This window comes from Chrysochloris asiatica, unplaced genomic scaffold, assembly GCF_000296735.1.
Source record: "Chrysochloris asiatica unplaced genomic scaffold, ChrAsi1.0 scaffold00666, whole genome shotgun sequence".
Lineage (NCBI taxonomy): Eukaryota > Metazoa > Chordata > Mammalia > Afrosoricida > Chrysochloridae > Chrysochloris > Chrysochloris asiatica.
The window spans coordinates 204,401-223,273 of record NW_006409184.1 but is presented as its reverse complement, the minus strand read 5'-3'; the positions used below and the strand labels follow the sequence as shown (position 1 = coordinate 223,273).

The 18,873-nt window shown below is 43.8% G+C and overlaps 1 protein-coding gene across 1 annotated transcript; it reads left to right on the top strand.

Moving 5' to 3' along the window:
- Nucleotides 1-484: 484 nt before the first annotated feature.
- Nucleotides 485-6,386, top strand: QPRT (quinolinate phosphoribosyltransferase). The gene is made up of 4 exons (XM_006877908.1): nt 485-509; nt 4,956-5,491; nt 5,964-6,095; nt 6,168-6,386. The coding sequence occupies exons 1-4, from the start codon at nt 485-487 to the stop codon at nt 6,384-6,386; spliced, it is 912 nt and encodes a 303-aa protein (XP_006877970.1).
- Nucleotides 6,387-18,873: the final 12,487 nt, after the last annotated feature.

Below are 18,873 nucleotides of genomic sequence, written 5' to 3'. Positions count from 1 at the left end.
AGAAAGGCCTTAGTGCTCTATTTAGGATAACAGCAGAATATTGTCCTATATAGTACTGGAAGATCAAGCCCCTAGGGTGCACAATGGCTGCAACAGTGAACTCAAATCAGTGATCCTGAAAATGGCACAAGACCCATCAAGGTTTCATTCTGTCGTATATGTTGTCAAGAGTCACAGCTAACTCAATGGCAACTACCAGCATCAGTTTCTAGCTCTAATCGTTAGGTAGCGTAGTGGTTACGAATCGGGCTGCTAACCTCACGGTCAGCAGTTCAAAACTACCAGCTGTTCCATGGGAGAAAGATGAGGCTTTCTGCTCCCGTAAAGACTTACAGCCTCGGAAACTCTGTAGAGTCGACTCCATGGCATATAACTACCACCACCACCACCACCAATATTTAGGTAATTCACCTTTCTGAGCAGTTTTCCATCTTCGTACACAAATGAACATAGAATTTGTGACAATAGGTAGGGATTTGTGACAATGTATGTAGAGAACCTGGAAGATGGTTGGCATCAATACTGTGATAGCTAGCATTCTCTTCTCAGTTATGAATTAGATTTATGTCACCACATTCCAGACCAATTGAATCAGACTCTCTGAGGGTTGAACCCAGGTATCAGTACTTTTTTCCCTTTTTCTTCAATTGTGAAAATACTCACACCAAAACATTCCCCAGCACGACGTCCCCATTTACAATTCAGTGACACGGGTGTCACTGTGCATGTTGTGCCAACATTATTCTTATTCTTTTCCAAAATATTACATCACCATTGCTATTGTTGTGTGCTGTTTCCATTGGTTCCAACTCATAGCAACCCTGTAAATGATTTTTGAGATTGGCTGGTGGATTTGAACTTCTGACCTATGCTAGTAGTCTAGTGCCTAACCTACAGCTCCATACCAGAGCTCATAGACCAATTGAATCAGATTCACTGAGGGTTGGACCAAGTATCAGTACTTTTTTTCCTTTAAATTGTGAACATATTCATACCAAACATTCCCTAGCACAACTTCTACATTTGCAATTCAACGACACTAATTTCATTTCTCATGTTGTGCCAATATTATTGTGATTTTTCCAGCACATTCTCCTACCATTAACATAAAGTAAATGCCCCCCCAAATGCTCATGGTCCCCCTTTCTTTCACTCCTGTTGTTGTTGTTATGTGCTGTCCAGTCGGTTATGATTCATAGGGATGCTGTTTATGGTTTACAAGGAGTGGCTGGTGGGTTTGAACTGCCAACTTTGTCATTAGCAGTCCAGTGCTGATCCTACAGTGTCACACTAGGACTCTTTCACTCCTGATAACCACCAATAATCTTTGGTTTCTATATATTTGTTTATTTCACATGAGTGATATTAGTGTTTATATCACTCAGCAAGCATGTTTTCAGGTGCATCTGTGTTGTGGTACTTCATTTTTTTTTATAGCTGTGGTGTGCTGTTGTAGGATAAGAACTGGACCACAAGGTCTGTTTGAACCACAAGTCCTCAGTTGCGCTCTCTCTCCATGTCCTCATCTCTGCTTCCATCTCTGGTGTCTCTGCTTCTCTGGATAGGGTCCCACATTCCGCTTGTGCTCTTCTTTCTCACTTGATGGTCCTAGGGTCCTCAGTTTCTGGACTGTAAGAATAACTACTCCCCCATTTTTGTTACAAATCTTCTACCTTTACAATTGTGACAGTCACAGTTAGTCATGATACACTTACTCACTATTGAATCATAAGTCTTGTCCTCATCTCTTTTCACCAAACCTGTCTAGATAAAATAAAAACTATTCAGTGGGGATTCTACCTTCCCCTGCACACTCTTAAATTAAACTCCCTCATAAAAACTTGTAAGCCAGTTACTTTGTGCCTTTATCGCCCCCTCATTTTAGGTATCCAATGTCTAAGTTGCCTGTCCCTATCTACCCTGTATATAGAAAGGATAGGATTGATACTTGATGTGAAGATTCCTTTCCTCTAGTTGGTATTTTGAGCTACTACATCCATAAGTACAGGTCAAGTTCATCAAATTGTAGCAATTTACACTTGTTTCCTTTATCAAAAATTGAGTTTTTATCTTCCTCTTGATGAGTTCTGATCATTAAGTCATCAAGGCTAGGTCAAATAGGTACTATCTGCAAGTTTGGGCGTTCTTGTGCGTCTACCCTCACTTCATACCAGCTGGATGCTTCACTCTCAGCTCTAGCCCTCCATGGCTATGTCCTTGTCCATAGGCTCCGGAGTCCCCAGGTCTTACCACACTTTGGACCAACCAGCACTTCCTCTTCTCTCTCTCATCTCCAGGTCAACAAGAGTCTATGGTATGTAGTTGAACTCAGCCTATTTCTTCATTGCTGCCCTTCCCCCTCTTCTACTCACCACTAGACCAACGTGGTCACCAGCAAGCTTACATGCTGGTTCATGTGCTCTCTTTGTGTTTCAGTTTTGGAAGGGGCTTTGTCCTGAAGGGACTTGGTTGCTTGCCTTGATGGCTCCCTGTGTTGCCTTTAACTCTCACACTTCTATCCACATCTTCCTGAGCCTCCTTTGGCCAGCCTTTCTCTTATTGTATATTGCCCTCCCCTTCACCCAAGTTAACAGGAGTCTACACTCTAGCTAATGAATTACTCTCCCTTTCCTCCCACCCCTGGTAATCATCAAAGAATGCTTTCAGTGTGAAAAACTTTTCTTGACTTTTTACAACAGTGGTCTCATACAGTATTTGCCTTTTGTGATTGACTAATTTCATTTAGCATCATGTCCTCCAGGTTCATTCAGGTGTTTCAATGATTGATCATTTTTCTTTAATGTGGAATATTCCATTGTGTGTACATACCAAAGTATGTATCCACTCTTCCATTGAGGGACATTTTGGTTGATTCCATCTTTTTGCTATTGTGAAATGTGAGGTGATGAACATGAGTGTGAATACATCTATTCATGTTGTGGCTTTTATTTCTTTAGGGTATATACCTAGTAATAGGATTGTTGGGTCATATAATATTTCTATTTCCAACTTTTGATGGAAGCACCTTACCATTTTCCATAGCGGTTCCACCATTTTACAGTCCCACCAGCATTAGATGAGGGTTCCAATCCCTCCACACCTTAGCCAACATTTGTTGTTTTCTGTTTTGTTTTTTAACTTTACTATTAATCCTGGGGTGATTTGTATTTGCTTTGATTTGTATTTCTCTAACGGCTAATAATGTCAAACATTTCTTCATCTCTTTATTGACCTCTGGAACGGCTTCTTTGGTGAAGTATCTGTTCATGTCCTAATATTAGAAGTATTTTTAACATTCAAGAAAAAGCAGAGGAAAACAAACAAGCAAAAGGCTTCTAATATGCTATTTGTCTCCCCAGAACCCCCACCGGAGTCCTGGTATTGTGCTGTGGGTTAGTGCGCTGGACTGCAAAGTTGGTTTGAACTGCAAGGTTGGTGGTGTGAGCTCACCGCTCAGCCGCTCCTTGGAAACCCTAGACAGGGTCGCTATGGGTTGGAACTGACTCTATGGCACTTACCAACAACAACCCCCACCGGAAACCAAATCCCTCTGTGGCAGGTGACCTGTGACTGCCCATGAGGCTGCAGGTCTTGTCCTAGCCAACAGATGGCAATGTTGTTTCATGTCTAAGTCCTGCCTTTGTGGTGATTTCATCCAATAGTAATAAAGACTCCATTAGTGCTAAACTCTGGGCAGGAAGGGCCTTAGAGACCACCATGTTCACACCCTTATTTTACAGGCAAAGAACTTGTTCATGTGCCTAAAGCTAAGCCTCAAACCTAGTTCTCTAGTGACTTTTCTACTATGCGCAGCCTCCATTTCTGGAGCGACAATACAGCAAAGGTGGCAGGAACACACAGCCATCCCTGGCTGGTTCTGACTCTGCTGCCAATTTGCTGAACGACTCAGTACATCTGCCTACCCTCTCTGGCTTTCCGTCGCCACTTCTTTAAAATACTGAACTTTCACACACACACATGCTCACATTTTAGTGGGACTTCAGTTGGTCAATCTAGGTGACTGGAAAGGCAGCACTGTGACATCTAGGTGGAGTGCCTACGATGGTTGTGTATCTGTTAAAATAATGAAATGCTGTCAACACTGTGAAAGGCAGCACATGTTAAGATAAAACCTTCTAGGGAAGGAACACTCAAATGTTTTTCACTAAAATGAGTAACAGAAACGTGGTAAAACAGCACCTGTCAAAAGTGGAAAACTTGTGAGACCTGGAAAAACGGGACCATTCTGCTGAGTTCCAGCTTTCACAGGTGTCACTGACCCTCTCTTCCAAGTAGTAAACAAACTGTCACCCCAGCCCTAGGTTTACCAGATAAAATACAGGACAATTTTAGGTAGACAATGGATGAGGTTTTAGTATTTGTTGTTGTTGTTAAGTGACGTCGAGTCAGCTCTGACCCATATGGACCCTGTGAAGGGTTTCCAAGGAGCAGCAGGTGAGTTTGAACCATCAACCCTGTGTAAAAATCAACCTTGTGGTTGAATGCTTATTATAAAGGGCCACACTGGGACTCCAGGTTTTCATATAAGGATGTCCTAAATATTGCCTTAGGAGTCCTGGTGTGACACTGTTGGGTAAGCAAGCACTTGAGTTAGGTCGGTTTGAACCACAAGGCTGGTGGTTCAAACTCACCAGCCGCTCCTCAGAAGCCCTATCAGGGTCGTTATGAGTCAGAACCGACTGATAGCATTTAACAACAACAAACATTACTTAGGACATATTATATTTAAAAAAAATTGTTTTAATTTAACTAGATGTCCTCTATTTTTATTTGTTCATTTTGGCAACCTTTTCCTATTCACAGGGTCCTACCTTCTGTCCCTAGGGGTCTCAGATCTTCACTCAGATTAGTTAGTGCCCCTAAATTTGACTGTCACCCCTGGCTATACAAGAGGAATTAGATGTGTAACAGCTGTTTCTTTTTCTCCCTCCCAGACCTGGCCTTCCTGCTGCCCCCTGCTACCCTAGAAGCCCTGGCAGATGCCTGGCTCCGAGAGGACTGCCCAGGTCTCAACCACACGGCCTTGGTCATCGGAGCAGCTCCCTCACAGGCAGCGTTATGGGCCAAGTCCCCTGGGGTCCTGGCTGGGCGACCTTTCTTCGATGCCATTTTTGCCAAACTGAATTGCCAGGTCTCTTGGTACCTGCCTGAGGGATCCAAGCTGGTGCCTGTGGCCAAGGTGGCTGAGGTCCGGGGCCCTGCCCACTGCCTGCTACTAGGGGAACGGGTAGCACTTAACACACTGGCCCGCTGCAGTGGTGTGGCCAGTGCTGCTGCTGCTGCTGTGGAGGCCGCCAGGGCCACCGGCTGGAATGGCCATGTGGCGGGCACGAGGAAGACCACACCAGGCTTCCGACTAGTGGAGAAGTATGGGCTCCTTGTGGGTGGGGCTGCTTCCCATCGCTACGACCTGGGAGGGCTGGTAATGGTGAAGGACAATCACATTGTGGCAGCTGGTAGTGTGGAAAAGGTGCGTATCTGACTGAGCCCCTGCCCTGGTCCTGATTCAACCTTACCCTCCTCACAGCCTCTACTAGAGACCCTCAGCTACACCTGGAGAACTGTGATAATCTGGGAGTGGGGAGACCAAAGCCTCCTCAACATCTCATTGGTTCCATCTGTAAACTGAGGGCCTAGACTTTGGGTTCTTTATTATCACTCATCTGTTACTTGGCACGATGCTCAAGAGCAGATGGAAAATCATTGGGAATCCTAGTGATAATGGCGCTATGACCCTGGGCAAGTCACTCGAATTCTCTGGACCTCCGCTTCCCCATCTGTGAAAATGTTCTTGGTAATTTCATGTGGTTTAACCTAATAGAACTAAAAATATCCTTCAACTTCCTCATTAACCTCAAACTTGAATGCCAGTCCCAGCTTCCTATATCCCCTGCACCCTTCACCCATAATCCTCCCTCCTCACACGCTGGTCCCCCTGACAGGCGATACGAGGGGCCCAAAGGGCAGCCAACTTCATTCTGAAGGTGGAAGTGGAGTGCAGCAGCCTGCAAGAAGCTGTGGAGGCAGCTCAGGCAGGAGCGGACCTTGTCCTGCTAGACAACTTCAGGCCTGAGGTGAGGACGCTGCTCCCTGGGTAAGGGCTGCATTGCTGTGGCTCTCACCTCCTCTTTGTTTGTGTCACACAGGAACTGCACCCCACAGCCGCAGCACTGAAGGCCCAGTTCCCGAACATAGGTGTGGAAGCCAGTGGGGGCATTACACTGGGCAACCTCCCTCAGTTCTGTGGGCCCCACATTAATGTCATCTCTTTGGGGATGCTGACCCAGTCTGCCCCGGCCCTTGATTTCTCCCTCAAGTTGTTTGTTGAAGGGACCACACCAGTGCCCTATGCCCGCCGGTCCTAAAGCAGAAGTGGATGGTACTGGGTGTAAAATAACATGGTTTGCTTGGGAACCTCAAGGTTGAACATCTTTGAGTACTGTGATCTGGGATCCCATCTGGCTCCACCCCTTCACCTTTGCCCTCCTCAGTGTCCTAATCTGTAAAATGAATCTAATAAATGATTAATCCTTATGAGGACTTGGGGAGAAATAATTTAATAAGATGGTTGGTATAAAATGCTTAACACAGTGTCTGCCACGGAGTAAGCACTCAGTAAAAGTTAAAGAGATCACTATAGTTTGTCTATTTCAAGATGCACATTTGTTTCTTCATTTAGTACTTTCTCTGAAGTCAGGTGCATCTTTTAATCATGATGTCTCTGCTGGGCAGCTAGCTATTGGCACACAGCCAAACTTCTTATTGTGAACTGCGTGAAGGTTTGCAGGGCAGATCATCAGTTTTAAATTCAATAAATCACACATTTGGTTTCATTTCAATGATTGCAATCCCCTCCATGTAACAAGTTATCCTACTTCCTCTCTGTGCTTCCAATTTTCATTCCACCCTCCTTCCCAACCCCTTTGAACCTTGTTCCCAGGTAAATGTTACCTTTTTGGTCTGGAATGGCTGACCATTCCATGGTGAGCAGACCTCACTAGTGTTGTCTTCCCTGTATACCTATCCACCGCCTGGTTGAAAATTGGGCCATGAGGGTGAGTTCCCTCTAAGTCCTTAAGGGTGACTGAAGATCATAGTCTGAGGTTCCTCCAGTCTCTTTCTAATCAGTAAGCCCGGTCTTTTTTTTTTTTTTTTTAATGATTTTGAGTTTTGTTTCACATTGTCTCCCACACTATCCAGGACCTTGTAGTATAGCATATAATTTTGTTTTCCTTTCATGTATGCACAAGAGTAAAATATGGTAAACATCTATAGTTAAAATAAGTCCAAAAGAGCTCTTTCAACAATTATAAAGCAAAAATCGCATGTGAAAAGAAAGCATTGGTTGTAGTTTAATTAGCAATTTTCCTTTTCAGAGGTAATATGTGTGTTTGACAATCAATGGCATCTTATACTTGAAGATATGTGATATCAGGTCTAAACTTGAACTGGAACATTCCATTTGACTGATTGATGCCCATGACGTTCTAGTTATTTAGTATTTTGCCTCTCACTTCTGGTTTATTATCTCTTTGTTGGAGATGAGGATTTGTCCATGCCTCACTTTCAGGTTCCCTAACTCTGCTATGGTTACTCCCAGGATGGAGAAACCCCCTCCATTCTGTTCTGAAGACCTTTTAGTGACTGATCCCATGGGAGTAACCGTTGGAGGAGGATGTTGGAAACGGAACAACTGGGGCCAGAGCAAAGATCATCCAAGGAAGTGGGGGATGGGGTAGGTGGGGGTCCATTTTCAAGCTTCAAAATTCCTTCCTCAGTAAATTAGGGCTTGGAGGCCATTATTCTTCAATCCAACAGAGGATTGAAGACCAGCTCTCCAAACACAAGCATATCTGAGGTCCCCGCTCACCTTGGGGTCTACCTCATCTCAAGCCTTCTAGGGTGGCTCTGGGAGGAACAGGGGTCTGAGAAGTGTCTAAGGTGAAGATGGTCCCCAAGGTGACTCCGCCCAGAAGGCCTGCAGTCTGGGGCTGCCTTTCCCATCCCAGAACTAGCTCTTATCTCCACTTTTGTCTCCACAAAAGCTCTTCCTTCAGGGGGCTTCTGGGGGTCCCCAGCTACCTTGATGAAGGTGGCTCACCCTTTTCCTCCTCAGTCCTGGAACCAGTGAGGAGTCTGAGAAAGGGATAAATAAAGAAAACAGCTTTATTTATCCTTCATCCTTCACTAAACAATCACGCACTCAGCACTTGCCACATAGGCTCGGAGCACCACAATCTCTTTAGCAGAGAATCTGGTGATGTCCTCAACTGAAGGGGGTCATTCCCATGAGATAAAGCCTAGAGGGACCACCTGGAGCTGCACCTGTCTGCTCTAATCCCCACCTCTACCCCTGATCCTGCCCTCTCTCCAGGGCAGACCTGCTTCATCAAGAGGTTGCTTTCCCTACCCCAGAGAATATAGGCCTTCCTGCCCCAGCTTCTCATACTCGAAGATAAGAGCTAAACCTCCATAGAACCAGGAGAACTTCCTGGGCAGGGAAATTAAGGCTCATGGGCAAGTTAGGAATAGAATAGAATAGGAGAGGACAGGACATGAAAGGACAGGACAGAATAGAATTAGAATAGAATAGAATAGAATAGAATAGAATAGAATAGAATAGAATAGAATAGAATAGAATAGAATAGAATAGAATAGAAATGGAATTCAGGAGAGATTCTGGCTCTAATTGGGGGATCCTGGTGTGGGCACTGTAGGATAGGCATTGGACTGTTAACTGAAGGTTGGTGATTCAAACCCTCAGAAACACTATATAGGGTCGCTGTGAATCAGAACTGACTCAATGGCACTTAACAACAACAGGGGCAGAAGCAGGTGGGAGTTGCCAGGAGTTATAAATCCTCTATGGTCTAGTTATAAATCCTCTAGTTAAGATAAATGGACAAAACTGGAATGAGACTAAGAGGGGTGGGCTGTGACCAAATGGAGAATGTATATTGTACCCACAGATATTTCAGTTAAAATACATATTTTTAAAAATCCTATGGAGGGTTTCCAAGCAGCAGCTGATGGGCTTGAACTGCTGACTTTGTGGCTCACAGTCCAGTGCTGATCTTGCAGCACATACCAGGAGTCTGTAACTGGGTAAGGGATGCCAGTACCAAAGGAAAAGGGAATGAATTCTGGGCAGGCAAAAGCAACCCATTCACTCTCTTGCATTGGAGTGGATTTCCTGAAAGAGGAAATTACAGGGCAGAAACCCAGAGGTGGGAAAACACCTGGATTGTTCGGTGTAAGAAGGGCAAGGTGGCTAGGAAATTGCCTGGATCCAGACCACAAACTGGTAGGTCAGAGGTCTTGGACTCTACCCAAGAGCAATCAAATTTAAACTGAGAAGTGACATATGCATATTTGTCATTTAGATTGCGTCTGCTGCAGAAAGATGCATTTTAGGAGGCCAGAGTAACTGTAAGGAAACCCACCCAGATGGCTTGAATGTTATGTATGTGGTGTGAGGCAGAGAGAGTGCAGACAGAGGAAACAGCATCTGCAAAGGCTCAGAGGGCAGGGCAGTAGGCAGATTGGGTGTAGCTGCAGAGGTGGCCAAGAGGATGGAAGGAAGAAAATAGATCTCACACCTTGTCTTGTGGCCCGCTTGTTGTTGTTGTTGTTAAATGTTGTTGAGTCGGTTCTGACCCATAGCCACCCTGTATAGGGTTTCCGAGGAGCAGCTGATGAGCTTGTACCACCAACCTTGTGGTTCAAACTGACTTTGCAGTCCAGAGCATTAACCCAGTCAGACTCCACTGTCTGACTGCATTTCCTCCTTGCCTGGTCTGCCTGGGGCCAGGTCTGAGTCATCTCCCCAAGCTGCCCTGTATCCAGCACAAAACTCATGCCCATCATGGCAAATGTGCCCATCCAATCAGTTACTAAAGGAGAATGATGGATGTGCCGCAGTCGTATCATGATCTGGCGGAGGAGAGCCTGGACCCAGCAGGTGTAGGCTCCCCATCTTACCCACAGACACAGAAGCTTTACAAAGAGAGCTGCCCAGGATCACACAATGCTGAAGTGGTGGCACAAGGTTTGAAATTGGTGTATTTCACTCATTCAGTGACCATTCATTAATGCCAGCTATGCACCAGACACTATTCTAGATGCTGGACATGCAGCAATGAATAAACAGACACAAATTCCCATTCTCATGGAATTTATATTCTAGTGTGGGGTGGTAAGGGAAGAGAAATTCAACCCAAACCCACTGCCATTTGGTTGATCCCAACTTGTAGTGATCCTGTAAGACAGAGTAGAACCGCTTCCCAGGGTTCCTGAGACTGCAAATCTTTGTCGAAGCAGACAGCTTCCTCTCTCTCTGACGGTGTGGCTGATGGATTCAAACCGCTGACCTTGCTGTTAGCAGTCTAGCACTTCACCCACTACAGTACCAGGGCTTGTAGAGATTGGAACAGACAATGAAAACTTAATTAAAAAAAAAAAAATGTATATAGAATATGAAATGTCAAATCCCACATGACCATCAGAGGGCACTGCACCCATCCATACCTTCCATTCTTGGATTATAGTTCAAGGTCTGTTTTAAGGAACCCTGGTGGTGCTGTAATTAAAGCACTCGGTTGCTGGGTTACACTCCTGTACCCACCAGCTGCTCTGTAGGAGAAAGCTGTGTTGTTTGTTTCCATAAAGATTTGCAGCTTTGAAAACCAAAGGGGGCAGTTCTACTGTGTGCTATGGGATTGCTTTGAGTTAGACTCAGCCCCAGGGTAATGGGTTTTTTGCCTGTGTTTCAAAGACAATGATCAAGGAAGCTACGAATGAAACCTATGAGGGAAAAAGCAGCAGTTCCTTCTTCGACCCATTTTTCCAGCTTAATCTCCTCTTTAGATCCCCACACCCACATACCCAAGGGCCTATGTACTCCAAGGATTCCTGGTGTGGCACTGTAGGATCAGCACTGGACTGCAAACTACAAGGTTAGTAGTTCCAACCCACCAACTGTTCCTTGGAAACCCTATACTGGGTCGCTATGAGTCAGAACTGACTCGATGGCACTTAAGAACAACAGTAGACTCGAAAGCTCACCAAGGACTCACAAATATACATCAGTTCACTTACCAAGCCTTCCATTTACCCATCCGTTCATGTTTCCATCTACCCTCCTGCTCACCCACCTGCCCTATCCTATCCACCCATTCTTCTTCCTAACTTCCCATGAATGGATCTATCCAGTGCATTAGAGCTTAAATTCTAAAGCACTTGGTCAATAGTGGGAGCCCTGACTCCATTTTGAGTTGACATAATTTCAAATATCATTTGAATTCTTCCTGTTGTTTCCCTAATGCTCGCTGGCAGGTTGCCCTCACTTAACAGAGTGGTTAAAAGTAGATTAACTCATATGTAGAAAGATGCTCACACAAAAAACTAGGGAACGTGCCTGGACATTTACTGAACATAGCCAATCAGATGCATGTTATCTAATTTAAACTGGAAACTGGGACCCCTGGTATTATCTAAGGTTTGGGACTGCATGATCATGAATCATAACCTGACCACCATGTAGTCAGGCAGTCCAAGCCCCAGAACCAATCCTGCAACCCCTTTCTAACCTGCAATTAGATACACAACCCACTCATGGTCCTTTTTCTCTCTTTTGCCAGTGGAGATAGTGATGCATTGACCTGCCACCAGTAATGATCTTGCGATGATTTTCTTTGCTCTTTGTTGTATACAGTGAACACCATGACTGAATCGGCAGACTCCGTCAGCGTCTGTACTGTGTGCACACTGATGGTTTCCCTCATCTGGATAATTATGTTTCTTTTGTCTTTGCCCTGTTTAAGGCTTAATAAAAGAGTTTCTATAGAATATGTTTGAATCTGGGGTCTCTTTTTTCTAGCACACCCATACACCTCCATTCATACGTGCACCTACAAATCTGTCCACCCAAGCCTCCACACATCCCTATGCTCACGGTATTTATACTCTAGAAGAAAGACATGCAAGTAATAACTAGTTCCAATAAAATGTGACAGATGAGTGTGCTGAAGCTGGGGGCAAGGGATACTCCGTCATGAGAGTCAAGGAAGGCAAGAGATAGAAGCAGATTGACAGAGTTGGTGAACTGCTTCAAAGGGTATACGTTTTAGTGTGTCAAGGTCAGTGAAGGTTGAAAGCATTTAAAAACAGTAAGACATTATTAGCAAACAAAGCTGTATCTGAGAACAAATTCAACATTGGATCTTTAAAAACTCCCACTGTGGTATTATGGTGTGGATATATATATGAATTTATTTCGAGGCCTCTAAGACAATAGAATAGAGTAGGTAAAATTCCATAAATGTTTTAGCACCTTTGTATTTTGTTCCATTGACTTCCTGAGTAATAGATTCTTTTGGCAGTTGCTCAGTAACATTTTAGACTTGCTTTCTGAAGCCCTAAATAGCTCAGCATTGTAAGACCAAACTACAAAGTCCTGAAGAAACTCTAATCATGAGGATGTAAATTACATCTCTATAGTATTGTATAGGCGTTTTGATGTGGCTCTGTTGAATAAAGACTGGACTGTTAATCAGTTGTCAGTTTAAACCCAGGGTAGCTATGAGTCAGAACTGACTCAATGGCATTTGACAACAATTATTGTACATGACAGATTTACCCCCAGACAATACAGGTTTTGTTATTTCAGGTATGTGTTACTCTTTAAGTCACTGAAATGTAGTACAATACACCCAGGAAATGATCGCGGACAAAGAGAACATCCCCACGTCTCACAGGTTTGGCTAGTCCTGGGGAAATCTTTCTTCTCTCTTCCAGTTCTTCAGTTAAAAGCTTCAACAGCCTTTGATAGCACCAAAAAAGACCGTGAAGTTCCTTGCTTCTTAATATTTAACTGTTTTTTAACCAAAAGAAAGCAAGCTTCTTTGTTGGAATAATATATCAATATATAAAGGACAATGCTGATTTCTTTAAAAACTGGATTAAAATTATACTTCCTACATTAAAAACAAGCAATTCCCATAACCATAATCTCATCAAGCCAAAAAAATTTCTTTTTCATATGGTCAGCTTTATTTTTCCAATACGTTGTGAACCAGAAAGGGAATTCAATGCAAGTTGGCAGCTTTTTACATAGGCATAGAATTACAGTAAATACATTTTTTTGGTTGTTTTATTGGTATACCAACTACTCAAATGGACTCCTGGTCTGGAGCTATAGGATAAGCACTGGACTTCTAACCACAAGGTTGGCTCCTAGGAAGCCCCATACAGGGTTGCTGTAAGTTGGAAATGACTCAGTGGTACTTAACAACAACTACAGGGCTACACAAAATTTTGCTTTGTTTTCCCCTTCAAGCCCAATTAATCCCAATGGATGAAAAGTCCATTGGAGAAAATAAACACATTGCCCTCGGTCCATATCTTGTTGTTGTTTGTTGTTAAGTGCCGTCAAGTCGGTTCCAACCCATAATGACCCTGTATAGGATTTCCAAGGAGCGACTGTGAACTTGAACTGCTAACCTTGCAGTTTAAACCGACTTTGTTAATGTCCAAGTGCATTAACCCACAGTGTCACACCAGGACTCCAATCCATATCTACTCATATGTAAATGAATTGCTCATATTGCTTTCTTAATTACTGAATGCTGGTGTGGCTCTGTGGGTTAATGCACTGTACTGCAAAGCCGGTTTGAACCTCAAGGTCGGCAGTTCAAGCTCATCAGCCGCTCCTTGGAAACCCTATACAGGATCACTATGAGTTGGAACTGACTCCATGGGACATAACTGTAATATGAGAAAAGGGCTGCAACATTGAAGATGATGAGAGGTCCAGAAAGGGGCCCAGTGGCAGACAATCAGCAACAAGAGTCTTAGAAGAAGGTCCCAGCAACAGAGCTGAAAGCTGTTGCTCTGAGCAGCTGTCACACTGACAATAGGCTGAGTGGAAAGGCTGATGGTGGCATGCCAAGAGGGGCCTGCTTGTGTGCCTAGCCAGAGAAGCCTACTAGAATGGCAGAGAGACAGGCTAGTTGCAGAGAGCAGCTGAGAAAGCTGTGCTGGTTGGAAGCTGTTCTGCATGGAAGAAGGGAGGGATGTACTTTCCATTTTGGGGGAGCCTTGTCTATGTGCTTCCTGATCCTGATCCCAAACTGTTACTTCCAAGTTGAAACAGATTCCAAGTTTATAGCCTGTTAGTTCATTAATAAGCCACATAACTGTATGACCTGTGGCTTCTGTGTGGCCATTGCGAGGGATTCGGAACCCAGTAGAGACGTATACAGAGAGTGCTGTTGGAGGAAATGGTGAAAAGAATTGGAGCGTGGAGGTATGTCTGACTTCCACCTCATAGGAACCAGCTTGGTGCTAATCCTGATTCTTAGCCTTCAAGAGATTAGACAAGGCCTGACACCTCATTATTTTATTATATACACACACATTTATATGTCTACATCTCCAATATACCAGTTGATGTTGAGATGAGGCAGAAAGGAAGTAAAACTACTAACACATTCAGGAAAAAAGTACAACTGCTGTAAAGCTGCTGAGCCACTGCTGGGCACTGTAAACAAATTCCAGCCTAAACTTAAGGGTCTTGGTGTGGTACTGTAGAGTAAGCACTGAATTGCTCACCTTAAAGTCAACTTCCAAACTCACTTATTGGAAAGTCTATACAAGACCATGATGAATTGATGGCACATCAGTTAGGTACCGTCTAGTCAGTTCTGACTCATAGCAACCCTAGGTACAACAGAACGAAGCACTGGCTGGTCCTGGGCCATCTTCACAATTATTGTTACGTTTGAGTCCATTGCTGCTACCACTGTGTCGATCCATCTCATATAGATACAAACTTCACTGGTTTTGCGTCTCTGAAGAACCCAACCTAAAACAATTACTAATAATATAACTAGTAAAGTTGTAATTCAATGTAGAAAGATTTTACCAAACAATCTTGTCGCTAGTATTCATAAGAAGTATCTAAGAAATATTACATTAAAGTTAATTTACGACTGCATTTATCACAGAGCTTATGATTAAAATTGACAATCAGCATTACTAAGGCTTCATTACTAGTACGGTCTGGTACGGGAAGCAATTCATGGAGACGGAGGTGACAATATGAGTGACTGTACTGAATGACATCCAGCCTTGTGACACCCTGGTGTAGCATAATTTTCTGCTAGTTTTTAGCTTTAGGGAAGGCCTCCCCAGAAAGTGACAGCTAAATTGAGACCTGAAGACTCAGAATTAGCTACAACAAAGTTAGGGGTCAAGAAGGGAGATGAATGTTCAAGAGAAGAAGGAAATAGATCAGTATGGCTGGAGAACAGAGAAGGCCAAGGTCATGTGAGATATGGAGGTAGAGAGGTTGCGTTTGTTCTCTATTGCTTGGGGAAAATCACCACAAACTTAGCAGTTATAACTGTTTGTTACAAAGAAGTTCTCTAAGTGAGAAGTCTAGGCACAGTATGGTTCAGCTGTACAAAGTTTACGAGTCCCCAAGACCACCCTCATATCTGACACCAACTACAAATTTGGAGTTGGCCATGATGACTCTCAGGTTTGATAGTTCACTAAAAGGCCTCACAGAACTCATTAAAAGTTGTTATACTCAAAGTTATGATTTACTACAGCAAAAGGGTACAGATTAAAGTCCGCCAAGGGAAGAGGAGCAGGAGCACAGAGGTCCAAGTGTGAAGTTTCCAGTTGTCCTCTACAATGCTAACTTCTCCCAATAACAATGTGTAACATTACTCGTGGAAAATTGCCAACCAGGGAAGCTCACCATAGTCTTGGTTCCAGAGCTCTTATTAAGTCTTGTTTATATAGATATTGTTGACCAACTGCACAGCTGATCTTAGTCACCAGTCCTGCTGGAGGTCAAGCTGATGGCACATGTCCCAAAGTCCCACCATAAATTTCATTGTTAGCATAAATAATATGGCATGACTCAAGGCCCCTAGGTAAACAAAGACAATCTTATCAGGCAAGACATTCCATGGCTTAGAGGTGGCCTCCCAGGAGCTGAGGCCAAAGGCCAGATGTCTCTTTGGGTAAAATCATCATAAGCTGACTCTCTGCTCTGGGTTTCAACAGGCCAAAATCAGGGTGTCAGCATGGCTGTGTTCTTTCCTGGAGCTTCTGGGGATGAATCCACTTCATCGTTCATTCAGGTTATTGTTAGAATTCAGTTCCTTGGGGCTATTAGATTGAGGTTTCTGTTTCCTACTGGCTGCAGCCAGGGACCACTCTCAGCTTCTAAAGGCTGCTTGACTCATGGTCCTCTTCCTCCATCTTCAAAGGCAGCAATGGTGGGTAGAGTCCTTCTCACTCTTTGAATCTCTTTGACCTTCCCTTCTCCCTCAACTCTCTTCTGCTTTTCTTTTCTCCCCATATATCTCTGACTCTAGCTGGGTAAAATTCTTGGCTTTTAAGAGCTTGTTTGATTAGATAAGATCCATTCAGAAAATTCATAATACCCTTATCCTAAGATCCATAACCTTAATTACATCTACAAACTCCCATTACAATAATGCCTAGAGTAGTCTCTGATTGAATAATAAGAGGATGAGACATTTTCAGACTTTTGCCTCTCACAGAGGTTAACTGAAGCCAGAGAGTGGTTTTGAAGCTGTTAAGGGTTTGGATTTTAACCTAAGGTGAATGGGATGTAAATGGTGGGTTTCCTTTCTTTCCAAGATTCTTGGAATAGAGTTAAGTACATTGTTGTTGTTATAAGCTGTCAAGTAGGTTTCAACTCAGAGTGACCCTGTATAGGGTTTCCGAGGGACAGCTGGTGAGCTTGAACTTCTGACCTTGCAGTTCAAACCGACCTTGTAGTCCAGCACACTAACCACAGCACCACACCAGGACTCCAAAGTCCACAGCATGTGTGTCTCCAACCTCTGCAGTGAGAGTCACTGAAAGTTAAGTGTAATAGGATCATGTTATACGTTCCTGGCATGTTGGAACTCTTGTGAAAGCTCTTGGAGATCCAGGACATCTAGTTAAAAGGGTTTGGATAGCTTGTATCTGAGTAGTTGACAATCCTCTGGAGTTTGGCTGATTTGTTGCTAAAAAGGAGAGGGACTATTTGTTGGAATTATGGGAGCTAGAAAATGCTTAAAAGAGAGGTAGGACACAGAGTAGACAGGGATGGGCAACTTGGACATTGGCTACCCAAAATGGAGGGGGGGCTACAAAGGCAAGAAGTGACTGGCTTACAAGCATTCAAGAGGGAAGCTAGATTCATAGGGCATGGAGGAAGGTAGAATCTCCACTGAGTAGTATACAGTCTGTCTAGGCGGGGCTGATGAAATGAAATCTGGATGGACATCTTGTGATACAATAGTGAATAATTGTTATCTGGACTGCTTGTGAGGGTTGGAATTGTAAAGGTAGAGGTTTTTAGCAAAGAAGGGAGTGATTAACTTTTCAGCCTAAGAGCGGAGGTCCCTGGGACCATCAAGGAAGAAGAGCAGAGAGCGGGACCCTACCCAGAGAAGCAGTGATGCCTGAGATGGAGGCAGAGATGATGACGTGGAAAGATGGAGCTGTTGGGGACTTTAGACTCAGAGAGGGAGAGGGGCTGTGTACTGATGACCGGGGGGGCATGCTTGTAGTGTATACCCTTTGGGTGGTTGATGATGCATGCAGGGGATTGTAACCATAGCAATGAAATGATATACTGTAGGATGAATGTAAAACTAATGTTCACCCATGTAAACTATCACATAATTCATAATAAAACATTATAAAAAAGAGAGAGGGAGAGTTAGGTAGTCCAGGCATGGTATGGTGGCTCCACAGTGTCAGGGACTCAGGTTCCTTCTATCTAATTGCTCTGCTATCCCTAGGATGTTGCCCTCATCTGTGCCGTCCAAGATACTAGAGAATGATGTTTGGATTCCAACCAATAGGAGGGAGGAGCCAACTCAGGAGTCAGGGGAAAATGGTTAAGTCTAGAATCAATTTTATAGATGCCTTTAGTTTCAAGGGAGATTGGAAATGAAGTCTTTATTCTGGGTGGTCAAAAGACCAGTTAAAAATAGTGGCATTGTCACTTTAAAATATGTTGAGTCTGTTCCGACTCATAGCAACCCTGTATAGGGTTTCTGAGGCTTTAAATCTTCAAGGGAGCAGGAAGCCTCATATTTCTCCCATGGAGTGTCTGGTGGGCTCATACTGCAGATCTTGGATGGCCTCAGACTATATTGACCACAGCTGGAGATAGAGACTTGGGCATCATCAGGGTGTGCGATAGCACCTGAAGCTGTATGTGTGACTAGAATGCCCAGGAAGAATGTTAAGAGGGAAAGCAAAAGTGATCCAGGACTGAACTTTGAAGAAATCAGCCAGCAGAAGAGAATCAGAAATCATGGCCAGACAGGAAGAAGGGAATCAGGAGTGTATGAAGTCACAGAAAGCAAAGGAAAAGAAAATGTCCAGAAGGGAACTAACAAATGCTGCCTGGAGTGTCCCTTGATGGCAGCAATCAGGTTATAATTTGATGAAAGCAATTTCTGTGGATGCTGCGAACACAAGCCTACAGCAGGCTGCAAAATACAGGACATAAGGAAATGTAAACTGATAGGATCAGTCATTTTCCCAGAAGCTTGGCAGTGAAGGAAATGAGAGAGAAAAAGGGGCTTCAAAAAATTCATAGAACTAGACTAGAGAAAGAAAGAAGTTTGATACAGGAAGCAACTGTAAATTGCTACAATTTGATGAACTTGACCTTTGCTTATGGAAGTGGTGGTGTTGGTTATGCTCCATGGAGTCGGTTCTGACTCATAGCGATCCTATACAGGGTTTCTGAGGCTGTAAATCTTTACGGGAGCAGAAAGCCTCATCTTTCTCCTGCGGAACAGC